The 13424-nt window shown below is 29.6% G+C and overlaps 1 protein-coding gene across 1 annotated transcript; it reads left to right on the top strand.

Moving 5' to 3' along the window:
* Positions 1-1395: 1395 nt before the first annotated feature.
* On the top strand, positions 1396-6253 carry LOC107015641 (NADH dehydrogenase [ubiquinone] 1 beta subcomplex subunit 7). The gene is made up of 2 exons (XM_015215971.2): positions 1396-1810; positions 6055-6253. Exon 1 carries the CDS (start codon positions 1486-1488, stop codon positions 1786-1788), a length of 303 nt encoding a protein of 100 aa, XP_015071457.1. The 5' UTR covers positions 1396-1485; the 3' UTR covers positions 1789-1810; positions 6055-6253.
* The last annotated feature ends 7171 nt before the right edge of the window (positions 6254-13424 follow it).

Below are 13424 nucleotides of genomic sequence, written 5' to 3'. Positions count from 1 at the left end.
AACAGAGTGTTAATTAGTAGTTCAAAACGTTTTTGTATTATTGACTTGTTTTTTCTATTTAAAGTTTAACCAATAATTCGATTTATTAACTTTAGTACCTTTTTACTTATTTTCTTCGCACTAGATTCATACATATTTTGATATCATAATGATTCGATTATCGATTTAATAAAATCAAATTGAACCAACTGAATAAATAGCTCTAGTTTGAATTTGTAGATTATAATTAAGATAATATTTTACTGTATCACATTTTTTTAATTTGGTGATGAACAACATATAATTACTTTTACTTTTGTTTTTTTGGCGGTGGCTCTTGTTGGGAAGGTATGATGACGACTGTCAAGAATTATAATATAGGTGTGAAAATGATGAGTTATTTAGTTGAGACAAGAGAGTATTTAGTGTTCGATACGATGGAAAATATTTTTTATAAAAATATTTTAAGAAAATGAAGATGCTTTTTATTTTTGTGAGTCTATAAATGTACAAGTGAAAACAAGATATTTATATCATAGAATTAAGTTATCTAACGTTGATAACATACAAAAGCATTCTGTTGAGTCGACATTGATTTTTGAATTTTTAAGACACGATTTTTGAATTTCACTTGCATGGTTTTAAAATTTAAGACATGTTCTTTGAATTTTACTTGTAAAATCTTAATTTTTAACACGTTGATTTTTTGACTAATTTATGCCTTTTAATTTTGAGGTATAGCCATTTTCGAATTCCAACTTGATATAATAATTTTGGAGAAGCTACATGATACTTCCAAAATATTACGTATCTTACCGCTAATTAAGAATTTTCTGCCATATATTGATGAAGATAAAACTAGATACATACACTTTTGTTACCAGATACATTAAAATAAGGAGAGAGGCAAGCGGATGGAGAGCGAGGTGAACAAGATTCATTATGTATATATAAGACACATGCGAATCACTAGATACATGTATATGTATGTATCTGGTGTGATTCACATATAAACGAAGTATCAAATATATAGGAGGGTGGCGAGCGAGAAGGGAGGGAGGCTGAGTAGATTTTTGTTATGCATCCCAAACAAATACAAATCCAGTTGTATACAATATATCTTGAACAAATTATACCTAGTTTTGACAATATACATGTACCTGGATGTCTCCAAATGTATATCAAAGAGACAAAATTTAGTAAGATTCGTAATATTAGAAATTAGAGTGAATCTAAATAATTAGCTCCTAAAGTAATGAGTTTTACGTAAGTTTCCCAAAAAGAATTCTAAAAGCTATTAGTACCACACAATTTTATTGGGCCTAAATATTAGCCCAATCATTACAATCCCAAACATCCAAAGCCCAAATAACCCCAAAATAGCCCAAAAGCCCAACAATACCTCACAAACCACAAGAGCAAATCTCTACAGAGCAAACAATCGAAAAGAGGGGAAAATTCGCAGAGAAAAATCCCAAAATCGAACAAACGAAAGTCAATTTGGCAATGGAGGTTCCAGGTTCATCGAAGAAGATGATTGCAACACAAGAAGAAATGGTGGAAAACAAAGTGCCATTAGCATATAGGGATCAGTGCGCACACCTTTTGATCCCTTTGAACAAGTGTCGGCAATCGGAATTTTATCTTCCATGGAAGTGCGAGGATGAACGCCATACATATGAGAAGTGTGCGTATGAGCTTGTTATGGAACGGATGCTTCAGATGCAGAAGATCCGTGAAGAGGAAGCACGAATGAAGCAAAAGGGACATCAATCCATTCCTCTCATTCCTAAGACTGCTAATGCCTAGTTTTTTTTTCCCCATCATCTAGGTCAGTTACCGCTACTTGATTTCTTTATTGTTATAGTGAATGTTTGAATTGATCTCCTTATACATAGCTTCAATTTTGCTCCAAAATTGCTGTGAGTTTTTACTAGTTAAATTTTGACTGAATGTATAGGTTAAGATGTTAACTTGATGAAGGAATTAAATAGTAGCTTGTGAAGTTTGTTTAAATATTGCAAAAACTTGTGTTGTTTGTGGAATTGTGTCAAACATTATGATAACTTAGACAGTGTTATACAAATTGGAACGAAGACCTTAGCTTTTATTTATTTGTTTCGCATTTTACCGACTTAGATTTCTTGGAAGGATACATGTAGGATTTAGAGAACCAGAAGATCTAAAGAATTTAACTAGTTTTGTACTAAAAGACGAATAATGTTGTATTGAAATGAAAAAATTAAAGTTATTGTTAAGTAGATAGAGAATTCAAGTTCCATTTCCGAAAGTGTTGTTAGTATTGGAATGCAACCATCGCTAAAGTTTCAATGGACCCTAGGAAACTAGGACTCATATCTAGACAAACGTATGAGTTTTGGTGGACCGATATCTTGTACTTTATGTTTGTTGGTGGAATGTATCAGGTACCCAGCAGGTTAATTGACAAGCAGTGAAGTAGCCTAGACACCACCATTATAGAAGAAACGTGAAAATATTGGATTAGTACTTAACAAGTTAGTTTGAAAGTTGTATATAGGAATCCCTTCTAAAAAAGTAGTATATAGTAATGATTGTCATAAAAAAAGAAGAAGTAGCATATAGTAATTATTATTTGAAGAATCGTGTTAACATTTTGGTAGTTCCAAAATTTGGAGTGTGTTATATAACTCGGGAAGGAGAAGTTGTTTTTATTTATTTTGTTTTGCCTTTCTCTAATTTAAGAGATATCTTGGAGATTAGTATATTTATTTAAGCAGAAATGTGAGTTCAGTGAACTTCAATAATAGAATTTTCCTGATTTTGTATTAAAAGACAGATTATTTAGTACTGAACGAACTAAGTTTGAATAGAGTAGATTAAATAATAAGGATTAATTTTCGGGCTCCAATATGTATTAGAACAGATGTATTGTGTTGGAATGAAACAGGCTTTGGATTAAGTGTAATGAACACAGATTTATCATATAGCCCACCTACACTGCTTTGGGATTGTCAGCATTCTAGGAGTGATAAGATTGAAAATTATGATATCCGAGGAAAAGTGGGAGTAGCCTTGATTAAAGACAAGATGCCAGAAGCTAGGATGAGATGGTTCGGGTATGTGAAGAGAAAATGCACGTGCAGAGGTGTGAGAGGTTGGACGGTTTTGGTAGGGGTAAAGGTAGGCTGAGGAAGTATTGAGGAGAGGTGATTAGGCAATACATGACACAACTTCGGCTGACCCTAGGACTTGACCTTAGATAAGAGGTTATGGAAGACACAATCACATAAATAAGGGTTGAAAATTAGTTGGGTAGTTGAGTGTTGTCTCACTTATCCTTCCATACTAGTAGTCCTAGTCACAATCATCTAAAATAGATTTTAGGGGCATTTGGCACAACAAAACTCAGTATCCAGCATATGATTGGCCTCGCATTGAATAAAAGTAAAGGAGATCGTAATGGAGTGTTTCTTTGGAGAATAATGTGGTGCATGATTGAGATTATGGTGGCACATCTTTAGATTCCTCACATGTCCATGCTTTGCCTCAACTTCCCTTTTAGGAATTTAAGGATTTTCTTTGAGAGCTGTTGGAGTTCAGTATGTTCTAGAACATGTCCACGATGTGTTATGGGAAACTGACATCGTGTCTGATTGAGATTATAGTAATAAATCTTGAGATTCTTCACCATTGTAACATATATTTTGTCATCAACTCTTCCTTTAGGAAATTGAATGTTTCTCTTTACTGTTGGTGTCAATAGTTTCAAGGATGTCAGTTCTTTCTTTTATCATAGTGAGGATATCCAGGTTTACTTGCGGTAGCAATGATTCGTTGCCATTGAATCTTTTCAGCAACTACAGACCTGACACTAAAGTTTAGAATCTGTCTGATATTTGATCTCACTTTTTAACTTAGCAAAGAACTTAATCATTATTCTAAGTTTTAATAGCTATTATGTTTGACTGATTAGTGAGTAATAGTGTTTCTTTCCTAATCATGCTTCATCTAATTGAGATATGAGGTGTCTTTATGATATGATGATTAAGACATTTCCTGGGTTTTATGGGCGATTCAGCTTTATAGGTGGGCAATGAGATGATTGTTTTGTAAAAAAAGAAGAAACCTCTTTATTGTGGAACTTATTTGGTACAACTTTCTTTGGTTGTTTGGCTCATTCTCTTCTGGAAGGTCCAGCAACCTAACAATTACAATAGGTAGAGTGGAAACATAACTTTTTTATTTGGGATTTGGGGTTTTGTGGGGAGGTGTGGTGGTGATGAAGTGCTCTTGCCTCAGAACCGTAGAGTACCTTTTTGTCTTGCTCTTACATAACAGGAAATAATTCATATTTATCTCCTTTAAGAGGTCACTGCAAATGATTCTCTATTGTTCCACGAGGTGGAATGGAGGTATTTTTGAAAAACAATGAAAAGGTCATATAACTCTTACAAGGTGGTGCTGTTAGAAGTATAGAAAAGTTTTAAGTTTATAAAATTCTAATTCTTTCTATGTTCAAGCTTGTGGGTTTGTACTGGGTACATTGTTGTGTTCTGCCTGGCTTGCAGCAACCTTATCCGTTTCAGGTATTCCAAAGGACGCTAGTAGGAAATTAGGAATTCCTAGAATTTCTTTCCCTTCTATCCTTCTCTCTGTCTTTGTTGTGCTCATTTCAAATTTGCTTCTGACTTCTGCCGTACAACTTTTTGATCTAGAATTACTGTATTACTTTTAACACAGCCCACGTGTATGGAGCCCAGGGATTCCTTTTTTTTTTTTGGGTGTGGTAAGCTCCTCTGCAAATTCCCTACTCAGGAGACCAAAGTTTCCCTCTCACTTTTTTTGTTTGAACAGGTAAATAATGCGTGTCAAAATAAGAATCTTTGCAGTAAGATGGTTCCAGGGTAATTATATTAAAACATTAATAAGGGGTTCCAGCTGTATGTGCTCCTATTCCTGTAAAGAGTGTGAAATCTAGCATATGCTATTTTCATCTTCAACGTCCTGTAAGCTACATCAAAAAGCCAAAAGCCATATGCATCTATAACTTCATCTTCTATAAGTATTTGATTTCCTTAGTGAAGCATCTTGCGGTCTTCCCTTTCCATATTCCAGACCTTCCTCACTGAGTTCCTCATTCACCTAACAGCCAACCTACTCAATAGCTCCTTCCCTGTATATGACTTAACAGAAGGAATTCTGAATATGTTAAGAAATAAAGACCAAGTTTGACTTGCCACTGAATACTGGAAATAGGTTGCTGCCTATCCCCCACTTAACCATTGAATGCTAAGCATCTGTTGCATATGGCCAGTCCTCTAGTGAAGGTTGCATGAGTACGACATACATCGTGAGTAACAGCGTAAAACAACTAACGTTAGGGGCATTACATTTCCACAGCCCTTTCCCCCTTTACGCTAGTACTCTCAAAACTCACAACCTTTGGTTTTTTTTACTTAGCATTTAGCCGGAGGGAACAAGATTTTAGTTAGAGCAAAATTATGACTTCTTCCTTCTTTCTTCTTCTTTTCTCCTTCTGTTTTCCTTCTTTTATCTCTTTCCATTTTGGATAGATGAAAGAGAAGATTCTTCCATACTAAGAACCAAGGGTTACCAACTCTGCTAAAGAAATCAAATCAAAGGCGCATAGCCTAGTAATTCTGGGAGTCTGCAAAATTACAAAAAAATTCAGATAATCTTCAATAAACCTTGGAAGACCATAAAAATGAAGATTGTGTATCATTCCTGGTGCATGGTCATTCAACTTTCTTTTACCTCTCGTACACTCGGAATGTTTACTCTTTGGAAGTTGGTCAACCTCCTGAGCTACTTTCTCTTTTTCGATTTGTTGGTGGTGAGTTAACTGGTCCTAATCCATGTAGTACCTTTGTTAGAGACTTATTTAAGTGTATCTCGTATATACTTGCAGTATAATTTTCTTCTCTTACAGCCACTTGTTATCTTATTTCTTACTTACTATGAAGTCGGTTTATCTTTCATGGTGATCGTCGTGGTTGACAAACAACTTGACTGTGTTTTACCAAATCATGTTTTCCTTCATCTGAATTCAACTATGGTTACTGTTTTTGACAGGGAGATGAAAAAATTGCCAATGTCTCCAGAAACCAAGAGAATTATCAAATACTAGTTGGTGGATTTGTATTTGAAGTTGATTTCTGTTGAGTGATAAAGATGGTGGACTATTTGTAACCACTACCTGAATGCAAATAATGTTTTCTCATCAACAGCTTTTTATGCTATTCTAAAACCAGTTTGATGATTTTTGCTTAAATGTTTTGTTCCATTTCTTTTTCATAATTCATGCAAGATATTACTGTTCAACAACAAAAATTAGTCCTCTTTTAAGTAACTCAACTTTCAACCAGGTGCACCATTTAGTCTTCTTGTAGCATGATTGCCCAGCAGATAATATCTAGTTTTACAAAGAGATCATAGGTTCACGTGTCCCAAGTTTTGCCTAGAAATGTGCACCGAGATACAAGTGTTCATAATATCATTTGGTAAAACCTAACCTGCACCGGGTGGTTACACTAAATCCATATGGTAGTTCATGAATAAAAGTTGAGTGAGAAAAGATATACTACTGGGTTGACAACATTGCAAATCGCGGAACTACAACCTCAATGAAGGGGGTTTCAATTGGATTCCCTTTGTTGGAAATTCGCATTGTTGTTCAAATTGTTACACTCTTGTTGCTTGTCTTGGCTTACTTGGTAAAACAATCTTTCGTGTTAGGTGTTCACTTTTTTTTGTTTGGGTGTGAGTTGGTAGGTTGGGCTTTATTAACTCGATACACAAAATTGAGATTCTGTTGCATGTAAATCTTTCTATTGAGATAGTCTTGATTATTTAAAACGGCTTCCTATTTAGAAACTTGATTTATGGAAGAACCCTTTTCATATTCGATACACAAAATTGAGATTCTGTTGCATGTAAATCTTTCTATTGATATAGTCTTGATTATTTAAAACGGCTTCCTATTTAGAAACTTGATTTATGGAAGAACCCTTTTCATATTTGTTCCAACTATTATAAACAAATCAAAGAATTTCAAATCACCTTATTAATTTCTCATTTATTTTCCAATTTTGGGAATTGATGCACTCATTTTCACATTTGTTTCAACTTTAGGAACAAATCAAAGATCTTGTGTACTCGATTTTCTTTGATCTCTCACTATGTAACAACCCTTGTTTTTATTTTGGTCCTTCTGATATATGACTCGATATTTAAATGTGTTGCATTCGGCTATATTATACAGGAAATATGTTATATTTGAACAAAATTTAAAAGTATATTTAGAGGCGAAATTAATCAGACTTTACGCTTTATGAGTTTTGAATTTTAGAAAATAATGTCGTAATTTTAGTATTGTACATATTTAATCGATTTTTTACTACAAACACAATGTTTGAGTAAAATTTATTGAGTTTGGTCAAATCCATATTCGAACATGATTAAAACATCCTCAAATATAAAGTAGCAATACATGCAAAACATAACAACACATGAATAATTAAATGACATAATGTTTAATGCTTTAAAAATTATGTGAATTTCACAAGCAAAGGGATAATAAAAAAGATACATTTCAACTAATTACAGGTTAAATATGTTAGTTAAATATCACAAAAATTAAATTTAAAATTTATCTGCAACTGAGTGACCAAAAATGTTATTATCTCCATGATCTGAGCTCAAGGCAAAACGAATATACTTACGTTTGAGTTCATTCATGTTCAATAAATTTCAAAACATTAATTATAGGTGAAAGTTTTATTTACAATTTTATATGTATTTATGTCATATGATCTAGAAATTTTCGTCATAAGGTAGCTGGAATTTTTTATTATTCAATAATATATGAAAGCGTTAAATTAGAGTTTTTTTTTTTTCCATTCTCACTTTTATTCACATTTTAAATTAAAAGGCTAAAAAGTTGAATAGAAAAATATAGAAAATGCTTATATTCTTCCAATAGTTGGTCTGACTAGTATTATAAAGGAAAATAAATTTTAAAATAAAATATAACATTATCTTATTTCATGCTTTATTAATATTTTGTTTCTACATGAATAATTTTTCGTCATTATCTATGATTAGTTATGAATAATCAAGAACTTTCGAAAAAATAAATAAATAGAAGAATAGATCTTGGTATTTATTTATTTTTTAAAAAAGCTAAGATTAAAATTAAAAATATTAATTCATCATTTATTTATCTAATGTAAAATTTGCACTTGAAAAAGTCCAATTGGCCAATTTTATTTTGAGGGTTATGAATGCAAAAATCTCTCTATTAAAGTTTGAAAAAAATTCTTTAATGAATTTCGCACATGTAAAATCTAATTAGTCGGAATACTCAAATAAATATCGAATCAAATAATAAAAAAAATTTAAAAAAAGCATTTTCAAAAGTTATAATAGGCGGGATAAAATTTATCAATTTTTAATAAAACATCTCACAATTCGAGTTATGATCATAAAATTTCTTCATGTATTCAAAAGCTTTTTCTTTTAGTAATTTTTGCACGATGTGAGATTTATGAAAATTTTAATTTCAATATCAATATTGAACATAAAATATTTTTTATTTCTAAAAATGTAACGTAATGCTTACCTTATATGTGAAGGCAATAGAATAATTTAACAAGTCAAACAATGCATATTTCAATTTTCAAATCACATGGATGTGACTAAAAAAGTTCTTTCAATCAAATATAAATTTTTTAATTTTGTGTTACTAAAAATTTCAATCCCATCTTACCTAATTTTGTAACCTGAAGGACAAAAAGTCCAGGGACATGGACCCCATTCTATTCAATCATTGATTATTCGAGGCTCGTTTAGTTGGAAATATGTTATTTCGAAATTATTTATTTCGTGAGTTATTTTACTATATATAATATGTGATTTATTTCATTGTTATGAAATAAATAGTGAGATAAATACTTAAATGATTATCTAATGCTTTTAACGTAACACAAAAGAAAATAATTATGAATTTTATCCTAAAATTATTATACCGTATATTTCATATTAAATTGCTTAGGGTGTGTTCGGTATGAAAAACAATATTTCTTCTTATTTGATTTTTTGGAAAATAAGTGAATCTTTTTTTAATTTTTTAAAAAATATTTTATATATAATTTAGATAAATATTATTTCGAAGGTTGAGGTATGGTAAGAGTGTGTAGCGGTAGTCCTTTAGGTAAATAACTCAGCATCTAATTATATTTAATTTTATGGAAAGACTTTAAATTCACGTGTCTTGATTTTAAACCTCTAAATTCACTCTCGCAAGTAAATGTCTCGAGCGAAGAAGATACAATTAATATTAAATTTATTTTTTATTCTTATGAAGTTATTTTTTATTTTAATGAAAAATAATTTCTTAAAGAAAATATTAATTTTAAAAATGACTAACAAAATATTTTAAAAAATTTCCTCCAATACACCCTTAATCATGACATTTTTTTCTACTTTTTGGTTCTTACAATATGGTTGAGTATTCTAGTCTTAAATCAACTAATCTCATTCAACTAGCTTAATTAGAATTTACACTTTAAAACATCCAATGGCCCTTCTTTTTAATGCTTACTATGGTATGAGAATATCTTTCATATTTAGAAAATAACATATAAATGTTTATTTAATTCGATCTGAATTTATATTTATGCTTTTTATTATTATTATGAATGTGCTTAATCAGGCACTTTTACTTGTGTAAATTTGAACAAAGATACACATATATTTTATGTGACCTTCTACATAAGTAATTTTGTACGAACTAAGTTACGCGGGTGTTAAACTATACATGAATAATACTGTGTTTGATAATAATTATGTTTTTACTATACGTATAAAATTCAACACACTAATACGATATTTAGTTTTTGCAACTAAGAAACTCGCATAAATAATATATATAGTTATTTTTTTTTTTGACAATTTTTATATGGTCCAAAATGAACTAACTGCTCTTTTTTTTCTTCAAAATTATCCTTCTCTTTAATGAGTTTTCAGCTATCTCCAATTTTAAGATAAAGTTTGGTAAATTATCCTTTGATTAAAGTTACTAAATAATTTTTTTAATAGATATATCAATACTCAATCACAAATTTATAATTGTGTCATACCACTACAATAAGTAAAGAATTTTATCGTTATAAAAATATAATCATCACTATATTATATCTAACAATAATAATATATATATATACTCTCCGTCCTATTTTATATGATACTTTTAGATTTGTAATTTAAACAAATTTATCTATGATCGTAAATTTCTTATAGATCTTTTAAACATTTTGTGACTTATAATGCTTTTTATGTAGTAATTTCATTTCAAAAAAATTAAAAATTTCATTCACCAATTTCCAGTCAAACTTAAACTATTAGACTCGTGAAAAACGACAAAAACCACATAAATTAATACAGAAAAAGATTATAATTTCTTTTTTTAAAAAAAATTAATACGTAACTTTAACCAGCTACGAAACGACCGTTACAAAATTACTCCTACATGCAACTAAGTGTAACAAAGTAAACTAGCTAGGTGTGGTGTGTGTAGGATATATCTTGTCAAACTGTAGAAAGCATGCATTCAAGAATCAAGATGGATATTCATTTAGATCTTCTGATAAAAAATAGGTAGACCTGTAATTCTATTCTCTTTAACTCATTTCATTCCTTTTGCTCTAATCTACATAGTCATGGTCTTTCCTATAACCCTATATATACTCTACCTACTTACACTTCAAACTAACCCTAGTTGACATTAAAATATTTTCAATTTGTTTCGAGTTATCGAAAACATTCTTTCTATAGATCTTCAAGAAACAGCGTTACATCAACAACGATTGTAATAGAGTGATAAGTAATTTTCATTCTTAAACAGAGATATCAGGTTCGAACTAATTGAAATCCCTCTAGTACATAGTCGTCTTTGTTAGGGTACATTTTACATCTTAATGGGCGATTTTTTGGTACGAATTTAAATTTAGTCAGATTTTAATGTAGATACTAGATATGGAGTGGAAAATTTAAAAAAAAAGAAGAGAAGATGATAATAGGATTTGCATATATATTTCTCTCATCTTTTTAAAACAACATTCATAAAAACTACACCGAATATGTATTTCTTCATGAATTTATCGAAATATGATTAAACTTGTTCTTCGTATTATATGTTGACACAATACAAAGTTACGTTTAGATATTTTCTCAATTTTTTTTTTAAAAAGAGAGGAATAAGCGAACGAAATGATTAGTGTTTAAAGTAGTCGATTGAGTATCATGAGATCTCATTTTAAATTTTCAACCGATCAAAACACTAATAATTTCTTCTGAAAAATTATATGGCCTAAATTACTTGATACCTATTACTAGAGACGGAGACGAACTAATTTGAAAATATCACAATTTTCAATAATTGAATATTTAAATTAAATAAAGTATAGTAGGATATCCACTATTATCATCCCTATAAAATATTTGATAAAAATATGAGAATATATAGAGTCAATATTGACAATTGCCTAGAATATAGAGTGGTGACTCCTATATATGGGGCTATGGCTATGCTAGAAAAATAAATTGATGATCTGTTGGCTACTCCCATTGCAATCAATTATCCTACAATACATAGAGTATCCAATGGTCAATTAAAAATGTGAATCTTAAATATAGGTGTTTACAATTTAGTATATACAAAAAATATATATTATTGTAGTATATTTTTAAGTAAAGGTTACGATTAGATGGATCGAGTTAAATTTAGACTAGTCATAACGAGTTAGAAATAATAATTGAGTCACGATACAATTCAATCTAATATTTACTTGGTTCAAAATGAATTGAGTCAAAATAGGTTCATTAATAAATTACATTACGAATCAACACTCGGATTCAAATTCAATTTTTATCAAGCTTAATTGTTTTACTTATTTTTATAAACTATTGTAGTACATAACAATTTATTATCATTATACATAACATATCAAAAATTTAAAAAAATTATTATTTTATTAAATATTTATAAGTATACATTAACCTGATTTTTAGTCGATTGGAACGGATTGAACTAAAGAATAAACTAGTCAATATCTGTTCAAACTTAAATATATTAAGTAAATTAAACAAATTGAATTTGATTTTACCATCTATTTACTTTATAATTTTTAGCCTACTTGACTAAGTTTCTAAAAAACTAAGAGCCCTTTTTTAAAAAAAAATATATAATTGATGTATTGATGAAATTGTTTATTCTTCTAAATGAACCTTGTTAATACAAGTCAATATTAATCAAGTCTTAAAGTAATATTAAATATTCAATAAAAAAAATAATGATATAATATTTACTTAATAAAATCTCATAAATTAAATTTAAGAAGAACAGACTTTAGCTTGATTTAATACTATTTTAAAGTAGATAAATTATTTTTAATAGATTGTTAACTCACAGGAAAATAATTTCAAGCAATGTTAAAAATTAATAATTTTTTTTCTTTAAAAAAAACATGTGAAATAAATATATATAAAGAGAAAAAGTGTTGTGTCATGTGACTGCTAACCCACTGCCAATATCTATTGTCCTATGTACCTTATGGAGTATATTTTCCTCTATGTTTCATCTTATATAGCAATTTTTTCCCAAAGTCTTGTCTCAAAAGAATGTTATTTTTTATAATTAAAAATAATTTAATTTAAATTCTTTTAGAAAAATACTTGCTCCATTCAAATATATAGATATTACTATCTTAAATTAAATAGAGAATTAGTAAAATATTCATAAATTTATCACTTATTAGTTTCACTTCTTAATTAATAACAGTTTTAAAAACACGTCTTTATTTAACTAAATGAATTTAAATATACCTTTAATTTCGTAACATGAGTGATATTATTTGTAATATTTTTTCTCGATTTCTTATTAATATTCACATGCTCGTATAACAGATGATCGAGAGTTGTATCTAAGTTTAGTTAGAAATTGACAAGCTAAATTTCAATATTACCCCAACCTCGCAACATGAGTAAAATGCATTCCTAATTTATGAGTGTTTTGAGTATTTTTCTCGATTTTTAATTAAGAGTCTTATGCTTCTATGGGAGTTTGGTACCACTTATTATGTTATGTGACAGATAGAAGATGTATCATGTAGGTATTGTCTCGGAGATTGTCGAGTGAAGTTAATAATTTATATTAATTTAAAAATATTTTGAAAGATTTTTCTTAAGTTAAATTGTGTTCACGTAAATTGAGACGGACGGAGAAAAATAGTAAGACTTTGGTAAAAAAATAAATTTGGAGTTATTGTGAAAGTCTTTCTGACTCTCTCTTCTTTATGACTTCTTCCAATTTTGCATCATTCCATTCTCTGCAATAAGCCAGGAATATCCATCATTCCTTCTCTGCCCCCCTACCCCCCACCCCC

Source organism: Solanum pennellii, chromosome 4 (genome assembly GCF_001406875.1).
Source record: "Solanum pennellii chromosome 4, SPENNV200".
NCBI lineage: Eukaryota > Viridiplantae > Streptophyta > Magnoliopsida > Solanales > Solanaceae > Solanum > Solanum pennellii.
The sequence above is the reverse complement of the archived record's forward strand: the minus strand, read 5'-3'. Positions and strand labels throughout refer to the sequence as shown.

Coding starts and splice junctions, on each gene's coding strand:
- LOC107015641 (XM_015215971.2), top strand. CDS start 1,486: ATGGAGGTTCCAGGTTCATCGAAGAAGATGATTGCAACACAAGAAGAA.